This window comes from Cynara cardunculus, unplaced genomic scaffold (genome assembly GCF_001531365.2).
Source record: "Cynara cardunculus var. scolymus isolate 2C unplaced genomic scaffold, CcrdV1 Un_Scaffold_407, whole genome shotgun sequence".
In the NCBI taxonomy this organism is placed as follows: Eukaryota; Viridiplantae; Streptophyta; class Magnoliopsida; order Asterales; family Asteraceae; genus Cynara; species Cynara cardunculus.
The window spans coordinates 173,032-190,244 of NW_020200576.1; the positions used below are offsets into that span (position 1 = coordinate 173,032).

The following is a 17,213-nucleotide window of genomic DNA, read 5'->3' on the forward strand; positions in this document are numbered from 1 at the left end:
AGAGGGAGGCTTTTTTGGAAAAGTAGGGACTTCGATGAACTTGGACACCTTCTTGAATAGATCGTACATGATGTGTTCAATAACCAGCTTGTGCTTTGACTTTGATCGATAAATAACCTATCGAATCTCCAGTCATTCATCGAAGCCATACTGCCCAAGGTAAGAAGGGTACTCAGTGACAACATCTTTATTATCTTAGAATATTACTATTGAGATAAGGAGTCTACCATCCTTCATCTGTCCGCTGATGGTGACATTTGAGATCTTATAGGGACTTATCATTTTCTCGATCGTTTCCTTGCACCATTTAAGATCTCGGTCCTTCAGCGTCAGCGCCCATTGATGTTCTTATTCAGCTTGTAACAATAGTTGAGCCTGAGCTTTGACTAGATCTTTCTTCTTGAGCTTTCCTTTAGCCAGAGCTTGGGCAGCTAGAGTCTTGGCCAACTCTAGATTGTCCTTCAGCTGTTGACGGTGTATTCTCAGTTCTTCTTGGGATTTTAGGGACTCTTCTCTTTCAACTTCAGTGAGGAATTCAAGCTCTCTACAACCAGAGGTACGAAGAGGGATTTTTTACTCTGGTTTGGTCGAGCTGATTTAATAGCTGAATCCTCCTCTAGTCTTCATCAACTTCTGATGTTGGAATTATTGCTTGGCTTTCTTCTGATGGACCAGAAGCGTAGGTTGGTGTAGAGAGTAGAAGAGTAGAGAGCTTAGAATCTGAGGAAAATGGCACGAACCTAGAGCATTGAGCTACCTTCGATGGATCGATCGCCTTGAAAATGATGGCGAGGTTCCCTTCTTCAGCCACTCCCTTGTCTTTGGAGGTGGAGTGCTGGTTCTTTGAGACTAAGAAGACTCCCTTCTATGCTTTTTCTTGAATGGTACTGAATACTAAAGTCATCATCGTCGTCTTCTTCTTCATCATCATTGTCTCCAAGATCCTTTCCAGCGTCAAGGATCTGAGGTTCTTCGTCCTCCTCTTCCTCGTCTTCAACATCATCCTCATCACCAAAATTTTGCAATGCAGAGGTGGCGGGATGATCATCATGAGTAGTAGGAGCTATCATGGCATCATCATCCTCATTGTCATCATCAACGTCAACTTCAATGGTGATGGCATCCTCAGCGGCATGGATTAAGGCATCTACATGAGGGTCATCAACGGTTTCCTCGACAACAATTTTCTCACCCTCATTTTTCTCTCCCTCTTTGTCATCAGCAAGACGCGAGGAAAGATCATTAAGACTTAAGGATAGGTCTTCAAAGCATTGCTCGATGTTGGAGAGAGCTTCTGCCTAGAGTAGGTTGAGTGCAGCGACCCGTTCTAGTTGCTGACGGTCTGAAACTGTGAACTCAGGTTCAGGGACCGGGGATGGTTGCTGCAGGAGCTGAAAGATCTGATGTAGCATGGTGAGCTGAGCCTGGACTTTGTCGGCTTTGCTACAACAACCTTTCTAGCTTTCTCTTTACTTTTCGTGCATAATTTACTTTTACATCATTTACATTCAATCATTTCCATTTATGTTATTTACTTCTAAGCACTTACATTCAGTCATGCTAGGCTAAATACCTTAGTATGGGTGTAAGTGTAAACACCAAGTGTTAATTGATGTTTGCTTGTTAGTAACATTTTATTTCACTATTCACAAGTGGTATTACTATTTTATTTGGTAATCTTTGATATATTGACACATGTTATTTTATTCAGATGAGCTGGACTTAAAATTAAGACAAGACAAATATCTTTTACTAATTGTGTTGTAGAGGCTATAAAGAGTCACCGTAATCTTATGGGTTGCAAAACTATATGGAAAGAAAGGCAAGATTTGTACTAGTTTGAGATTGATGCATCACCAAGTGCATTTCCAACATATGGTCTAATATGCACTTTCTTGGAAGGCTATTCAATCCATTACTGTTGTAAAGGGTTATTTATAGAACAATATTCATTACACTTCGTTGCTGAAATTCAACCCGATCTTGCATCCATTATGTTTTAATTATTGATATATTTTAGTATTTGGTTACCAACTCTCGCAAAGATATTTTCTCTCTGAAGCTTTATTGTATCCAAAAACCCTTTTTTGAAATCTCACTTTAAAGTTAACTTTTGTGACTCTCTTTGCATATTAAATATTTGTGAAACGATATTTGGTATTACTTACCATTATTAATTGCTTTGGACGATACTTGTAAGCCGTGTATACTTTCATGATTTACTTGTTATTATAGTTTTTTGAGGGTATAGATTCCTACACACCAAGTTTTTGGCGCCGTTGCCGGGAATTTTAGCCAAAAAGAGTAATATTTAAGTTACTTTAAAATTTGATTTTTCTATCATCAAGTGTTTATTTTTAGTGGTTTATGCCAAGGATACCTCATGGGACTATTTTTGAGTTAGATCCGGACATTGAAAGAACCATTAGAAGGAGAAGAAGGGTACAAAGAAATTTGTTGCCTATTCTAGCTACTCCTGAAATGGTTTAAGTCAAACTTGGTCCAATATCCAATCCTGAGGAGGAGGTTATTAGGCTTGAAAATTCAAGGACTGGTGGCATCATGGACTATAATATTCCAATATTAAAGCTATTACATCCTAGAATATATAGGCCCACTATTGATAGTGATCATTTTGAAGTTAAGCCCATCAGGTTTCACATATTACAAACAAATGGTCAATATGCTGGATTACCATCTGTGTATCCTCATTTGCATCTTAGATCTTTTATGGAAGTCACTGACTCTTTCCATCTTAATGGAATTTCTGATGAAGCCTTAAGGATGGAGTTATTTCCTTTTTCATTAAGAGACAGAACCAAAGTGTGGTACAACTCTTTGCAAACAGACTCAATCACCACCTGGAATGAGATGACTAAGAAGTTTTTAAAAAATATTTTCCCCCAACCAGGAGTGCCAAGTTCAGAAATGAAATTTGTCTTTTTAGACAAGTGGATGATGAATCAGTACCTGATGCTTGGGAGATGTACAAGGAATTACTAAGAAATGCCCACATCATGGCATACCCTACTGCATACAGTTGGAAACATTTTACAATGGTGTTGACACCACTACTAAACAAATGTTAGCTGCTACTGCAGGAGGAGCCTTTACTTCCAGTACCTATAATGATGGTTTTGATATTTTGGAGAAAATTTCTAACAACAATGGTAATTGGGCAGATTCTAGAGCATTAGTACCCATAAAGACAGCAGGCATTCATGAAATAGATCCTTATACAGCTCTTACAACACAACTAACAACAATGACCAACTAGTTGAAAAACTTGGTTGCTCCTTCTGCTAATACTGTTGCTACTGCAGTTATTTCTGAAGCCTTGCATGTCCAATGTGTGTATTGTGGTGAAGGAAATACTTTTGACCAATGCAGCCTTAACTCCGAATCTGTGAATTTTGTGCACATCAGACCTGCCCAATTTTCAAACACCTACAAATCCTGTTGGAAAAACCATCTTAATTTCTCTTGGAATAGTCCATGTCTAAACCTACCAGTTATAAAAGATAAAACACAAGGTTTTCAACCAAATGTTTCTCAAAGTCAACCTGCTCATTTTCAACATCAATCTAATTTTCAAAACAATCCAAACCAACAAGGTGATTCATCCAATTCTTTGGAGGCATTGTTGAAAGGTTTTATAAATCAAACCAACTCAACAATGAATCACCAAAATGTTAACATTAGGACTTTGGAAACACCGATGGTCAAATAGCACAAGAGTCGAGGAACATACACGTTGGAACTTTACCCAGTGATACTAAGATCCCTAAGATACTGACCAAAGAGCATGTGAAAGTTGTGAACTTAAGGAATGGAAAAGATCTAGTAGAAATTCCATGAAAGCCACTGAAGAATCTGAACCAATTGCTACAACAATTCCACATGTTGTTACAACAACCCCTCCTGTTTTTTCTAAACCTGTAGAAGACCTAGGATCTGCATCCATTCTAAATCTTCGAAGACCGGAGGTGCGTCTTATTGTTTCAATATCTAAATCTTCCAAATGAAGAATATATATATTATGTGCTAATTCTTCGTGATATATGAAACAAGCACCTTTTGTGAGATACTTGAGTAGCTAGGTGGGGTGACATGAGTAGTCGACACTGGGTCCATGTCTGTTTCAATATTCATCTCCACAAAATGAGAATTATTAGATTATATGGAATCCGGTTAACTGTAACGGTTTAGAAAGGACTATATTTATTTCTTTTAAGTCCTGTCACACTCTCACCATATTAGTTTACCTCACTCAACAATCAAACTCTCAACATTTTATCTCAAGCACTCCCTTTTAAACTAACCAAGGGATGTGTTTCATGGGTAGGTCCTTCCGATTCTGGATTGACCATTGAAACTTCTATTCTTAGCTCTCATAAAAGTTCCTGCACTTTCAGAAATATATTCGTTAAAGTTCGAATAAAAATGAATGATGAGTCCTGAATTGATTAATTCATAAGTCATATACGAAGAACATGTTCTGAACTGAGTTGTTCAGAAACTAACATATTGAATGTATCTATTCAGAAATATGAAGAAACAAATTTAAATGCTAGACATAATGACCCAGTAAGCACAATGTTTAACAACAATTGTACAATGATTAGAATGTCTAATTGTGAAGAACAAGTCACAATTATTATTTCAAATAAGAATCGAATCATTGATGAAATATAACGCACATTGAAAACAAATTGAATTTCAAACGAGTGTATTTCCACCGAAACTATCAACAAATATATGAGATGTGGAAACATTGAAATTTAAGAACAGTTGAATCAGGTATTGGAATTAAGCATGATGAGAAAATACACAAGTATTAATCTCAAATAAATACCCGTTCAAAGATAGTACTCATTTTTTAAAAAATCATTTAAATCTTCACTTCTTAAAATCATAAAACATTTGAGATTAAAGAAGTGGTTTGAACATTTGTAAAAATATTTTATACTTAGAAGTCGTCCTTCTAAGCATATGAATATTAAGCATAAAAAAAATTTGATTTAAAAAACATTGCTTAAAAAATTCAGTTGATGACCAAAAATCTCTTATCGCTCACCATGACTCATCACTCAAACTGTCACTACTTATCGCTCAACTCTAATCATACAAAATAATGTCTCTCATCGCTCAACACTATCATAATACTCATCACTCATTCTGTGAGGATGCATATCACTCAACACACACTCATCGCTCAATAACTATAACTCACATTACGCATCGCTCAATCTATGTCCCTAAACCCTTTCATCATACAACTCTATGATCAGATTGATTACTTCATCGCTCAAGACACATTTTTATAATATCTTTAGCTCAAAGTATCTGGATACCCTCTTCATCAGACAACATATCATCCGGATTGGTCTTTTATCGGACACCACTTCGTCCGGATTCAACCTTAATCGGACATCACTTTGTCCGGATAAGTCCTCATCGGACAAATCTATTCTTCTATATCTGAAGCATTGGACTCCTTGCTTCCTTTTTTCTCTGGCTGCCTTCAAAAATCCTGTAAAAATTATATCAGTTAAATTCCAATCTTATATTCAAATATAAAAAGTTATTAATACCCCCTTGAAAAATATATAATATAAAAGTTCAAATACTCTATTTGATGATACTAAATGATGAAAATTCAAACATTTCCCCTGGAATTAATATCTCATTCAAAATCAGTATAAAAGATAGAAAGATTATACTCCTTTTGAAAATAGATACGCTTAGATTCTGAAGTAAGTACCATACCAGTTGTAATCATACCTGTCATTCCTAGTCCAGCTATTTCCATACCAGCTGCTATTCCTCTCACCTTTTCCATTCCAACTATTTGCTTTCTTCTTGTTTATGAAATCATTTGGTCCACAAGTTGAACATCTTTCTCTTGCTAAGACTAATAAGATGGTTAGTAGACTTAACAATACAAGGTAAAACAGCCTTAGACATAAATGATTTCTTATTATGGACAGAGTTTTGAGAAAATATACCATCAAATTCAGAACTTAAACCGAACAATGTCCTCATTGGAGTAATGTGTTTAAAGTGTTTGGTTTTGGTAACAATGGAAAGTGTTTGGGCCAAAAAGAAAGATGGCCCACGTCATTTTAATTTTTGCAACCCAAAGATTTCATGAAGGAAATCGCACCTGAAAATGAAGAATAAGCCAACGATATACCAATATATTATCAACGCCCAACTAAGAAACAAAAGTAACTTAGAGTAGCAATTTATCAAAAGACCTAAGCAAATATCAACAACCGCCATATATGAACACAAAAGAGGCGGTCGGATAAAATATTAAACACCCAATCCAAAAAAATATTGTTTTTGAGTTTCAAAAGTCATAACGAAACACCAAGGAAGACGATCAATCCAATTTACTCGTGTCATCCCGAGAAGCGGATGCCTCACCCGTGGCATCCGGTGTGGTGGTCCGTCTGATATTCGAAAGCCTTACTTGAGGATGGAAAAGGCCTCTGGGAAAGCGCGGGATCTCCGGAGCTAGCATCACATTCTTGTGCGATACGAACTTATTCACGACCCGGTTCCTATCTCGCGTATACATCCAAAACTTCTCCGAACACGTCGTTAGTCCGAAACTCGATCTTCCACTTGAGTGATTCTCTCGGTAACCTTGGCTAAAGCATCAACTATCGTCCCCATCTTCTGGTTACATTCCTCCCATTGGCTCGCCATGAGTGACAACCAAACCTTCGAACCATACCCCATGGGCGTAGGTGGTATCAGCGGGATGTCGGTATTGGTCGGAGGGGCAGTTGCGGCTGGTTTGGAGGCTGGAACAGCAGGGTCTTCAGGCCTTCGAGGGCTGGTGGCAGCAGGTCCAGGTGAGACTTGTGGTCCGGTAGCATCATCGGCTAAGTCGGCATTCTTATGGTCCGGTTTGTGCATGCGGTTGACCGTTCCTTGATCAAGCAAGGAATGGTTGAAGGTGATGATGTCATGCTCCGAAACAGGTACCCTCACGGCTATCAATAGCTTCGTGATCAAACCTGAAAAAATCAAACACAAACTAGCTCGCACAGTTGATGTTAGTATGGTCGAATAAGCGAGAGGGCCCACGTCGATCGGGAGTTCCTTTATGATGCAATAAATCAAAATACACTTTTCCCGTGACAATGTACGATCATGCATGGAAGGCATGATACTGTGACGCACAAACTGAAACCAAAGGGCTGTCTCTAACGTCAAATGCCCAGACATTAAAATCTTTCGACGGTTGTCTTGCGACCAACCGTATCCGGGTAAAAGAAGCGCCCGTGCGATATCTTCTTCCGGCACATCAAATCCACCATTTATGAATTGGGTATGAACATACAAAGGGAGCGGTGAGACCAAGCACCGAGTTTAACTTCGGTGCTGTCCAATGGACCCGCGTTCCTCGAATGACGATTGTGTCATTTTTGGAACTCCCGATAGTTGCAAAAAATTTCTTAACCAATGTATCGTTCACTTTGCATGGGATGGCTATCATGTTTTCCCAATGATGACCAAGTAAATGATGCTTAACGCACATCAATTTTTCACTAAGTTTCAGGTCAAAAGCCCGTTCACACATAAATCTATTATTGCGTATAAGATCCAACCGATCATCAAAGGATGAAGATGTACCTCTCGATCGCGAAACAGTCTGTCATCTACGCGATGTCGGGACTGGAGTTTCTTCCTCTTCCGGCTCATAATCCTCATCGAGAGCCTCTATCACCTTTGCTTTACCCTTTTCCTGCCATTGTTGGGACCTAGTCTTCGGCCCACCAGAAGCTTGACTCGATGAATGAGTTTGCCTCCTTTCAACAGTAGGGGCTGTTTCGGGGGTTTTATCGGGCTTTTTACCGGCACCAATGGTTGACGGTGTCTCGAATGGGAAAGTTTCGGTTTGTCCTTCCTCCGGCATACCTTCAAAATCAAATGTAATATCGTCCAAACCTTCATCCTCATCCTCCCCCATTTGGTTCAAATCGAACCGTGAGTGATTTGGGGAAACAGTGGGAGAAGGGGCTAGGGTTGGTTTATCATCACTTGGGATGGGTGTAGGAGTGGTTTTTGAAGGTGCAATCGTGGGTGGGGCATATGAGGTACTCAATAAAATGGAAAACGGTTTTGGGGTTGAGAAGGGTTCGGCCAAATGAGAGGATAGAGCCACCTTAGTAAGGACAGCCATAGCATCATCATCATACGAGAGTACGGTGGTGGTTGGGGGAGATGAGTGTTGTGTGGATGAAGATGGAGGAGGACTTACAGTCGCCGGAGGAGGACTTACAGTCGCCGGAGGGAGGTTGCGGAAGGCGGCAATGGTGCTCGCGGCGATGGTACTGGCGGTGGAAGACCCTCCCATCGCCGATGAAGAGGACTCGGCAGATGAGGATGCAGTGGGTGCGGTTGACTGTGGTGTATCGGTGGCAGAAGCGGCGGCAGTCTGTCGCCAGCAAAGCAAACGCCGGGAAGGATGGTTGCGCACCGGTTGTTTTGGTCGGGCCATAGAAGAACGATTTTTGTTCGGCGGTTTCTTGAAGAAGCAAAGGAAGATGAAAGAATGAAAGGAGAAATGACGGAAAAGTGAGTTAGTGGGTTTTGTGTTTAAAATCTTAGGAAGGAAAATGAAAAAGGTGATTTGAGAGATCATGATTACAAGTTATTTTTGTTTTTATTTTAAAAAGAAGATGACCAAATAGTGACTTCATATTCATGATGTCTCCTCATAGGGTACAAGTAGTAGTATAAAATACAAGTATTCTACCCAAAAATTGCTAAAAAGACATGCTGGAAATACACACTTGAAAATTTTATTTTCAAGATTTCTTAAAAAATTGGTCATTTTTGAAATAAAATCTTGCTCTTTTTATCACTTAAAAAATAGAAATTTCCTTCATCACCTTCCCATTTATTTTCTGTTTCTAAACATATTTTTTTTTAAAAACCCACTTATCCAAGGCTAATCATCCAAGATGTATTTAGCTAATGATTTGACTCACAAACCCTCTTTTCACATCTTCCAAAGTTTACCTCAAGGTGACATCATGTGTCATTTCCTTAAAAACCTCAATTTCCAGCCAATTTCCTTCTTATCAAGAAAAGAATGTATATGTTGACACAAGAAAAATAAAATGCTGCTGGCTCCTCTTTTTAAAATTCGGATGACCCAGACAGTGGGCACAAACTTCCCACTGTCTACTCAAAAGCACCAGATTTTTCTTATTATTTTTTTTCTTTTTCTGCATTCTTGCTTTCAAAATATTTACAACTTTTGAAAATCCTTTTCACAAATCATTGAGTTGGATCGATTATTCCATCCGGGAGAAAATGCTTTATCCTATGCTCGTTAACTTTAAAAGTGGTGTTGTCCTGAGGGTTTAAAAGATCCACAGTTCCTAATTTTCCCACATTTTTATATGGTGAATGGTCCAGACCATCTCGACTTAATTTTTCCGGGAAAAAACTTTAGTCGAGAATTTAAGAGAAGAACTTTTTGACTATTTTTGAAAATTTGACGATTTATCCTACGATCATGCCAAAATTTTGTTTTTTCCTTGTAGAGTTTGGCATTCTCGTAGGCATGAAATCTCCATTCTTCCAACTGATTAAGTTGGAATTTTCTGTTTGTTCCCGCCGAATTTGTGTCCAAATTAAATTCCTTTATTGCCCAAAAAGCCTTATATTCCAATTCGAGCGGGAGGTGACATGTTTTTCCAAAAACTAACTGGTACAACGACATTCCCAAAGGGGTCCTGAATGCGGTTCGGTAAGCCCATAATGCATCATTCAACTTGAGCGAGCAATCCTTACGATCCAGTCTTACAACTTTTTCTAAAATATTTTTAATTTCTCGGTTCAAAAGTTCGGCAAGACCATTCGTTTGGGGATGGTATGCCGTAGCTACTCGATGTTGGATGTTGTATTTGGTGAGAACGGTAGATAGCATTTGAGTCATAAAATGTGTCCCTTCATCGCTTTTCAAAGCTCGGGGCGTTCCAAAACGGACAAAAATATTCTTATTTAAAAAATCGATTACCGTTTTTGCATTGTTCTTCGGGCATGCCTTAGCTTCCACCCACTTCGAAACATAATCAACCGCTACCAAAATATATTGATTATTGAAAGACAGAGGAAACAGTCTCATGAAATCAATGCCCCAAACATCGAAGAGTTCGACTTCAAGAATGTTATTTAAAGGCATCTCGTTTCGTTGGGAAATTACACTGCTCACATTTCTTCACAAAATTAAATGCGTCTTTAAATAATGTAGGCCAAAAAAATCCACTTTGTAAGATTTTTGCCGCCATACGTTGTCCACCAAATGGCCACCATACGGTGAAGCGTGACAATCCTTCAACAAAGATGGGATTTCAAAATTCGGGACACATTTTCGCAAGACCTGATCAGCTCCTATTTTCTAAAGAGATGGATCGTCCCATAAGTAGTGTTTACAGTCATGAAGAAATTTCTTAAAACATTGACCGTGAAGATGATGTGGCTTAAGCCCACAAGCAAGGTAGTTGGCAATATCGGCATACCATGGAAGTTCATTCGGATGATTTTCTTGTATTGCCAAAATGTACTCGTCGGGAAAAGTTTCTCTTATCACATGGTTTCCCCCGCTTGACACTTTGCCTTCGATCCTTGATAAATGATCGGCCACTTGATTGCCACATCCCTTGCGATCAACTATCTCTAGATCAAATTCTTGCAAAAGAAGAACCCATCTAATAATCCTTGGCTTAGCGTCGGTCTTATTAAAGAGATATTTGATGGCAAAGTGGTCCGTATGAACGGTAACTTTGGTGCCAATCAAGTAGGATAGGAAACGATCGAATGCAAATACTACCGCAAGTAATTCTTTTTCTGTGGTGGTATAATTTAATTGAGCCTCCACCAAGGTTTTACTTGCATAGTAGATGTGGTGAAAAATCTTGTTTCACTTTTGTCCCAAAACGGCACCTACGACCCAGTCACTTGCATCACATAACCTCAAAAGGCTTGGTCCAATCTGGGGCAATGACAATAGGTGCCGAGACAAGCGCTTTTTTAAGGGTTTCAAAAGCTTTTTTTACAATCGGAGGTAAATTCAAAAGTTTGATCGACATGCAACAAAGTACACAAGGGTTTTGCAATTTTAGAAAAATCCTTAATAAATCTACGGTAAAAACCTGCATGTCCCAAAAAACTTCGAATGCCTTTGACCGAAGATGGTTCGGGCATTGCAATATTACCTCGATTTTTGCTTTATCAACCTCCAAACCATTTTTAGAAACCATATGACCCAAAACGATTCTTTCTTGTACCATAAAATGACATTTCTCCCAATTTAAAATTAAATCATGAGTTTCACATATTTCCAAACTTTTGTTTAAATTGTCAAGAAAATTTTCAAAAGATGTACCTATGACGGAAAAGTCATCCATAAACACTTCCATAGTATCCTCAATCATGTCCGAGAAAATTGACATCATGCACCATTGAAAGGTAGCCGGTGCGTTACAAATACCAAACGACATACGCCTAAAAGCAAAAGTTCCAAAAGGACAAGTGAAAGTTGTTTTCTCTTGGTCCTCGGTAGCTGTGAGAATTTGGTTGTAACCCGAGTAACCGTCCAAAAAGCAATAATATTCTTTTCCGGCCAATCTATCTAGCATTTGGTTAATAAAGGGCAAAGGGAAATGATCCTTTTTGGTTGCTAGATTCAATTGCCTATAGTCCATGCAAATCTGCCATCCGGTGACAGCCCTAGTAGGGACGAGCTCATTTTTTTTCATTGGTGATAACTGTAGTTCCACCTTTCTTCGGTACACATTGCACCAGACTTACCCATCCGCTACTGGAAATGGGATATATAATACCTGTATCTAACCACTTCAAGATTTCTTTCTTCACAACTTCTTTCATAATGGGATTGAGTCTCCTTTGCGGTTGCACCTTGCCAACTCTATTTTCTTCCAAGATAATCTTATGTTGGCAAAGGGAGGGACTAAATCCCCTGATATTTGCGATGGTCCAACCTATGGCTCTTTTGTGAGCTTTTAATACCTCTATCAACTTCAATTCTTGCTCATTACTTAATTTCGAAGATATATTTACAGGTAATTTTTCCTCCTCCATAAGATAAACATACTTAAGGTGACTAAGTAGTGGCTTTAACTCCAAATCGGGAGCTTTCTCTGTGGATGGTGGTTGGACAATTCTATCCTTAAAGTCAAGTTGCTCAAATGCCGCTAAATCTTCCAAATCTTCCAAATCATCAAACTCATCATTTTCTTCCAAAATGTCCTCAAGATTTTCCCCAATGTTATTTTTTTAGGTAACGTCAATCAAACTTATTTCTAGATCTTCACCTAAAGCAGATATGACTGAACAATCGCCTACCTCTCCATGAAACTTAAGAGAATTAAACACATTAAATTTCACTTCTTGATCACTAACTCTCATGGTCAACTCCCCCTTTTGCATATCAATTAAGGTTCTCCTGGTTGCAAGAAAAGGCCATCCTAAGATGATGGGGACATTCTTATCAGCTTCGTAGTCCAAAACTAGAAAATCGGCTGGAAAAATAAATTTATCGACTTGGACCAAATTATTCTCTATTTTACCTTTAGGATACGCAATGGACCTATCGGCCAATTGTAAAGTCACGGTCGTTGGACGGACCTCACCTATTCCTAGCTTGTTAAAAACTGACAATGGCATAAGATTAATGCTTGCCCCCCCAAAATCACATAGGGCATGGCCTACTTCTTTTCCTCCTATCGAACATGGGATGGTAAAACTTCCCGGATCTTTTAACTTGGGAGGAATTTTACAAGTAAGGAGCGCACTACATTCTTTGGTCAAAGCAACCGTTTCAAATTCATTCAACCTTCTCTTTTTATTCAAAATGTCTTTTAAAAATTTAACATAGCTTGGCATTTGCTCGAGAGCTTCTACCAAAGGTATGTTAATGTGGAGTTGTTTAAAGATGCCCAAAAACTTCATAAACTGCTCGTCCATATTTTTGCTTTTCATGCTTTCTGGAAAAGGTAAGTTTTGCAAATCTGGAACTGGTTGAATAGATCTAGTTGGTTGGACAGTGGGCACAATCTTCCCACTGTCGGGCTTTTTAGCAGAGAGCTGCACATTACTAAAAGTTGAAGCAGGGACTGTTTTCTAGACAGAAATAGATTTTTGAGTTTCTTCCGTGGAATGACTCAAAATTGGAAATTTTGACATATCAAAAGCGTGTGAAACCTCGTTTTGATGTGTCGGTTCTTCGACGGTTTCACTTATATCATCATTGACTTTTGAACTCTCCTCACTCAACACGGTTACGGCTTTGACATGTTCTTTACCTTTCGAGGTTTCCGTGTCACTAGGCAAAGTTCCTAAAGGTCTACCCTTGAGATCGGTGGCAAATTGGCCGAGTTGGGTTTCGAAATTCCTTAAGGTTGCATTGGTTTGGTTTATAAAACCTTTCAGTAATGATTCGAGTGAACCATTACCGTCCGATGCATTTTTCCTACGCATGTGTCAGTGTGAGGATTGTCCATTTTGGTAATTGTGCAAAACACCTTGCCCATATCCCGGAGGATGTTTTGTGGCCGATTTTGGACTTAACTCCGGGGGTTTGAAGTCCAGGATTTCCGGTCCAAGAAAAATTCGGATGATTCCTTCTATTTTAATTATATGTGGGAGAAAATGGGTTATTTCTAGCTTGACTCCCGACATAATTCATCGGGACGGGATTTCCGGGGCAATATTCATAAGAATGACCCTTACCGCAAAAGACACAAGATTCAGTCATAGGTGGGTTGGACATTATGGATTGAGCTTGATTATTCTCTCCATTCAAACGTAAATTGTTTTTAACCAAATTAGTTAAATCTACAATTTGAGCATTTAAAACAGAGATGACATCAATTTCATGGATGCCAGAAGTAGACTTAGAAACAACAGCACGAGGATTTGACCATTCGGTATTATTATTAGAAATTCGTTCCAAAATGTCATGTCCCTCGTTGTAAGTCTTAGCTGTGAACGCTCCACCAGCCGTTGCGTCAAGAATAATTTTAGCAGAACTGGAGAGGCCATTATAAAATGTCTCCATTTGAATGCATTGAGGGATTCCGTGGTGAGGACATTTTCATAGAAGGTCCTTAAATCTCTCCCATGCATCCGAAACCGCTTCATCTTCTTCTTGTCGAAACGTCATAATTTCATTTCTAATTTTTACATTCCTCGTCAGAGGAAAGTATTTTTTCAAAAAAAAATTCGCCAAATCATTCCAAGTTAGGATCGAGTTTGGTGGTTGAGAATTTAGCCATGCTCTAGCTCTATCCTTCAATGTGTAAAGGAAAAGCGTTAAGCGTAAGGCTTCTTGTGTAACTCCGGGAATTTTAAAATGATCCGTCATTTCGATAAAAGATTTGAAATGAGAGTGCGGATCTTCCGACGATAATCCCCCAAACTGACCCATTGCGGAAATCATTTGGAACATTATTGGTATTGGTTCAAAAGTTGTGGCTGTCATTTCGGGCCTACCTATTCTCGCGGCCAACTGACCGACTTCGGGAGTTGCGTAGTCCGTATGCCTCTATTTTTATCATCGGCAATATTAACCGTAGCCTCCCGTGGAGGTGGATTATCCCCCATGGTTTGGTTACGATTATTTCTACCTCTTCTACGTCTTCGAATGGTTCTTTCTAATTCAAGATCGAGAGATAAAAGTTTACCATATTGTAGCCTTGGCATACAACACGGAAAGTACGAGTGAAACAAAAGAACAAGGCTCAAATGAAAAATCAATATCTCATGATAAAAATCGCGTTACCCTCCTCGGCAGCGGCGCCAAAAACTTGGCAGGCTAGCATCGTTCGTGTTCTCCTAGTGGGCAGAATGTCCCCACAGTGGCGGTGCAAGTGCATGCCGACACTATGATCGTTTGCAAGTAATAAAGTGGTACAAAGTACCGAGATCGTTCCTACAGAGAAGGTACTACTGAGATTCAGAGATTTTTCATGAACTTCTTGCACGAGTTTCAAGATGTAAAATACAGTTGGATTTTTGTTTATAAAAAGACCGAAATAAGACCGACTAGCTAAATAACAAAATAAACTTCTAATATTAAATGATGGGCATGGGTGCAAGTGTTGCTTAAGATAAAATTAACAATAAAATGGTTAGATTTTTACGAGTTGTTTATAAAAATTCCAATCTCTCTAAAGTGAACTTTTATAATCGGGCCTCATAAAATTCCATAAGGTTTTTACGTTTACCACTTCGAAACTTGCCGATCTAGCTAAAAAGTAAAAGGGATGTGATTCTTACCCAAATCTCTTTGTGATAAAAATACCTATTGCTTAACCCCTAGCTAGATGCATACAAAATTCGCGTCTCCACGTAATTATTCAAACACCCTCTCGAGTTCATTGTGCATCACTTAAGCCGTATTTCGGATCCGCGCATCTCTGGGTCTAAGATCTAATATTTACACTTCAAAGTGATCAGTTTATCCGCATTTTAAGTACCGTCTTAAGTGACCAAGTTGTGAAGTGATAAAAACACCCAAATATTATATAAACATCCTAAGTTAAATTCACACCCACACCCATACAAGTAATTTAGCTAGACATAATAAAAGTAATGTAAGACATTAAATAATACTGAAATATAAATTGCATTAATGTAAAACTAAATTACAAGTACAAGGAAAGTAAAATACTAGAAATTAAAGACATTAATTAAAGACATTAATTAAAAACATAATAATAATAAAAGAAAGAGAGAAGAGAGACACATTAGAGAGTATTGTGTCTTAGATGGAGTTGGGGTTGTTGGGTCCTCCTCAAAATGGCTCCCCAAGCCTCTTTATATAGGGGAGAAGAAGGGAGAAAAGGACACTCAATCATTACCTTAAGGGTAATTAGTATAAGACTAAGAAAATACAAATAAAAATAAAATAGAAGAAGGAAGACAACTCATATACAGCTGGAGAAAATATCTGGAGGAATCTTCAAGCTGCACGTTTTCCAAGAAACAACAACAAGGCTGGTAGACTTCTCACAGTGGTGCCACAGTGGGCAATGCTGACAGAAAAATACAGATTTTTGGAATAATACCTCTTCCTTTGTGTTCATCATCTTTTTAAAACTTTTTGGAATAAAAGGATAAAAACAAGAAAATTGGGTATTTAATAATAGCAAAAAGGGAAGAAATAAATAGGAAATAACTCTTAAAAATAAGAGTTATCAGATACTCATTTCAGATACAAGATCATTTTTTAAATTAGATAATTTCTTTGAAGTTTTAGAAATCTTACCTTCCAGATCTGGTCTTTCCTTTTCAAATTCATTCATTTCTTTCTCAAAACTTCTTTCTCATTATCAGAAGCAATGTCTAACCATTTTTTTTTCTCAATTAATTCCTTAGCTATTGTTGCGTTCTTCTTCGCAATATTTTTTCTTTCAATAGTAAAGAATTTTCTCTCTTCATCTAAAATCTTCTGCTTAGTTTCAATGCTCTTAGAAATTCCCATACATTTCCTCTTAGACTCTTTCATTAAATCTCTTTTCTCATTCTCAAATTTGGCTTTTTCATTAAATCTCTTTTCCCATTCTCAAATTTGGCTCTTTTCAAATTCAGATATTTGTTCAGAAAGCTTTGCATTGTTCATTTCAAGAACTCTAATTTTGCTTTCAAGAACCTTCTTTTTAGCATCAAATTTCTTTTCAGCTTTAGAAAACTTTTGCATTTCTTTCTCAATTCCCTTTTTATCATAATTCAAACTATCAGACTCTAACAAATTTTTCAGTTCAATCAATCTTTTTCTTTCCTTCTCATGAATTCTTCTTTCTAAATTCAAAACTCTCTCAACTTTATAAACCCTTGATGTCAATTCATAATTTTTCTTTATCTGCTCAACATTCCTATCTTGGAAATCAGATGAAAATCCTCTAGACATAAATTCATCAATTTATTCCTTTAAGAGCTTCTTTTCTTCAAGAAATTGCTCATTTTCTTTAACCAAATCTTTTGTCTAGCAAAGATGAGAATGGTTTTCATAAAACATTTTGCATATTTATCTTGTTCCTTTTTATATTTCCTTTCCAATTCAAAATTCTCTCCTTCAGTTCCATATTCTCTCTTTCAATCTTTAAAGCCATTTCAAATATTTTCAAATTGATTAATCACAAAATGATCTTTATAGAGTT

General features: G+C 37.9%; 1 protein-coding gene and 2 non-coding genes across 3 annotated transcripts; 1 reads left to right on the forward strand and 2 right to left on the reverse strand.

Annotated features, from left to right (window-relative positions):
* Positions 1-2,918: 2,918 nt before the first annotated feature.
* LOC112501664 lies at positions 2,919-3,024 on the reverse strand. The gene has a single exon (XR_003067544.1). It is a non-coding gene; the product is annotated as a small nucleolar RNA R71 (small nucleolar RNA).
* Positions 3,025-7,672: 4,648 nt separating this feature from the next.
* On the reverse strand, positions 7,673-8,518 carry LOC112501661 (extensin-like). The gene has a single exon (XM_025105356.1). The coding sequence runs from the start codon at positions 8,516-8,518 to the stop codon at positions 7,673-7,675; it is 846 nt and encodes a 281-aa protein (XP_024961124.1).
* Positions 8,519-14,126: 5,608 nt separating this feature from the next.
* Positions 14,127-14,233, forward strand: LOC112501667. The gene has a single exon (XR_003067547.1). It is a non-coding gene; the product is annotated as a small nucleolar RNA R71 (small nucleolar RNA).
* Positions 14,234-17,213: the final 2,980 nt, after the last annotated feature.

Excerpts from the sequence above, each read along its gene's own strand:
- LOC112501661 (XM_025105356.1), bottom strand. The coding sequence starts at position 8,518 with ATGGCCCGACCAAAACAACCGGTGCGCAACCATCCTTCCCGGCGTTTG.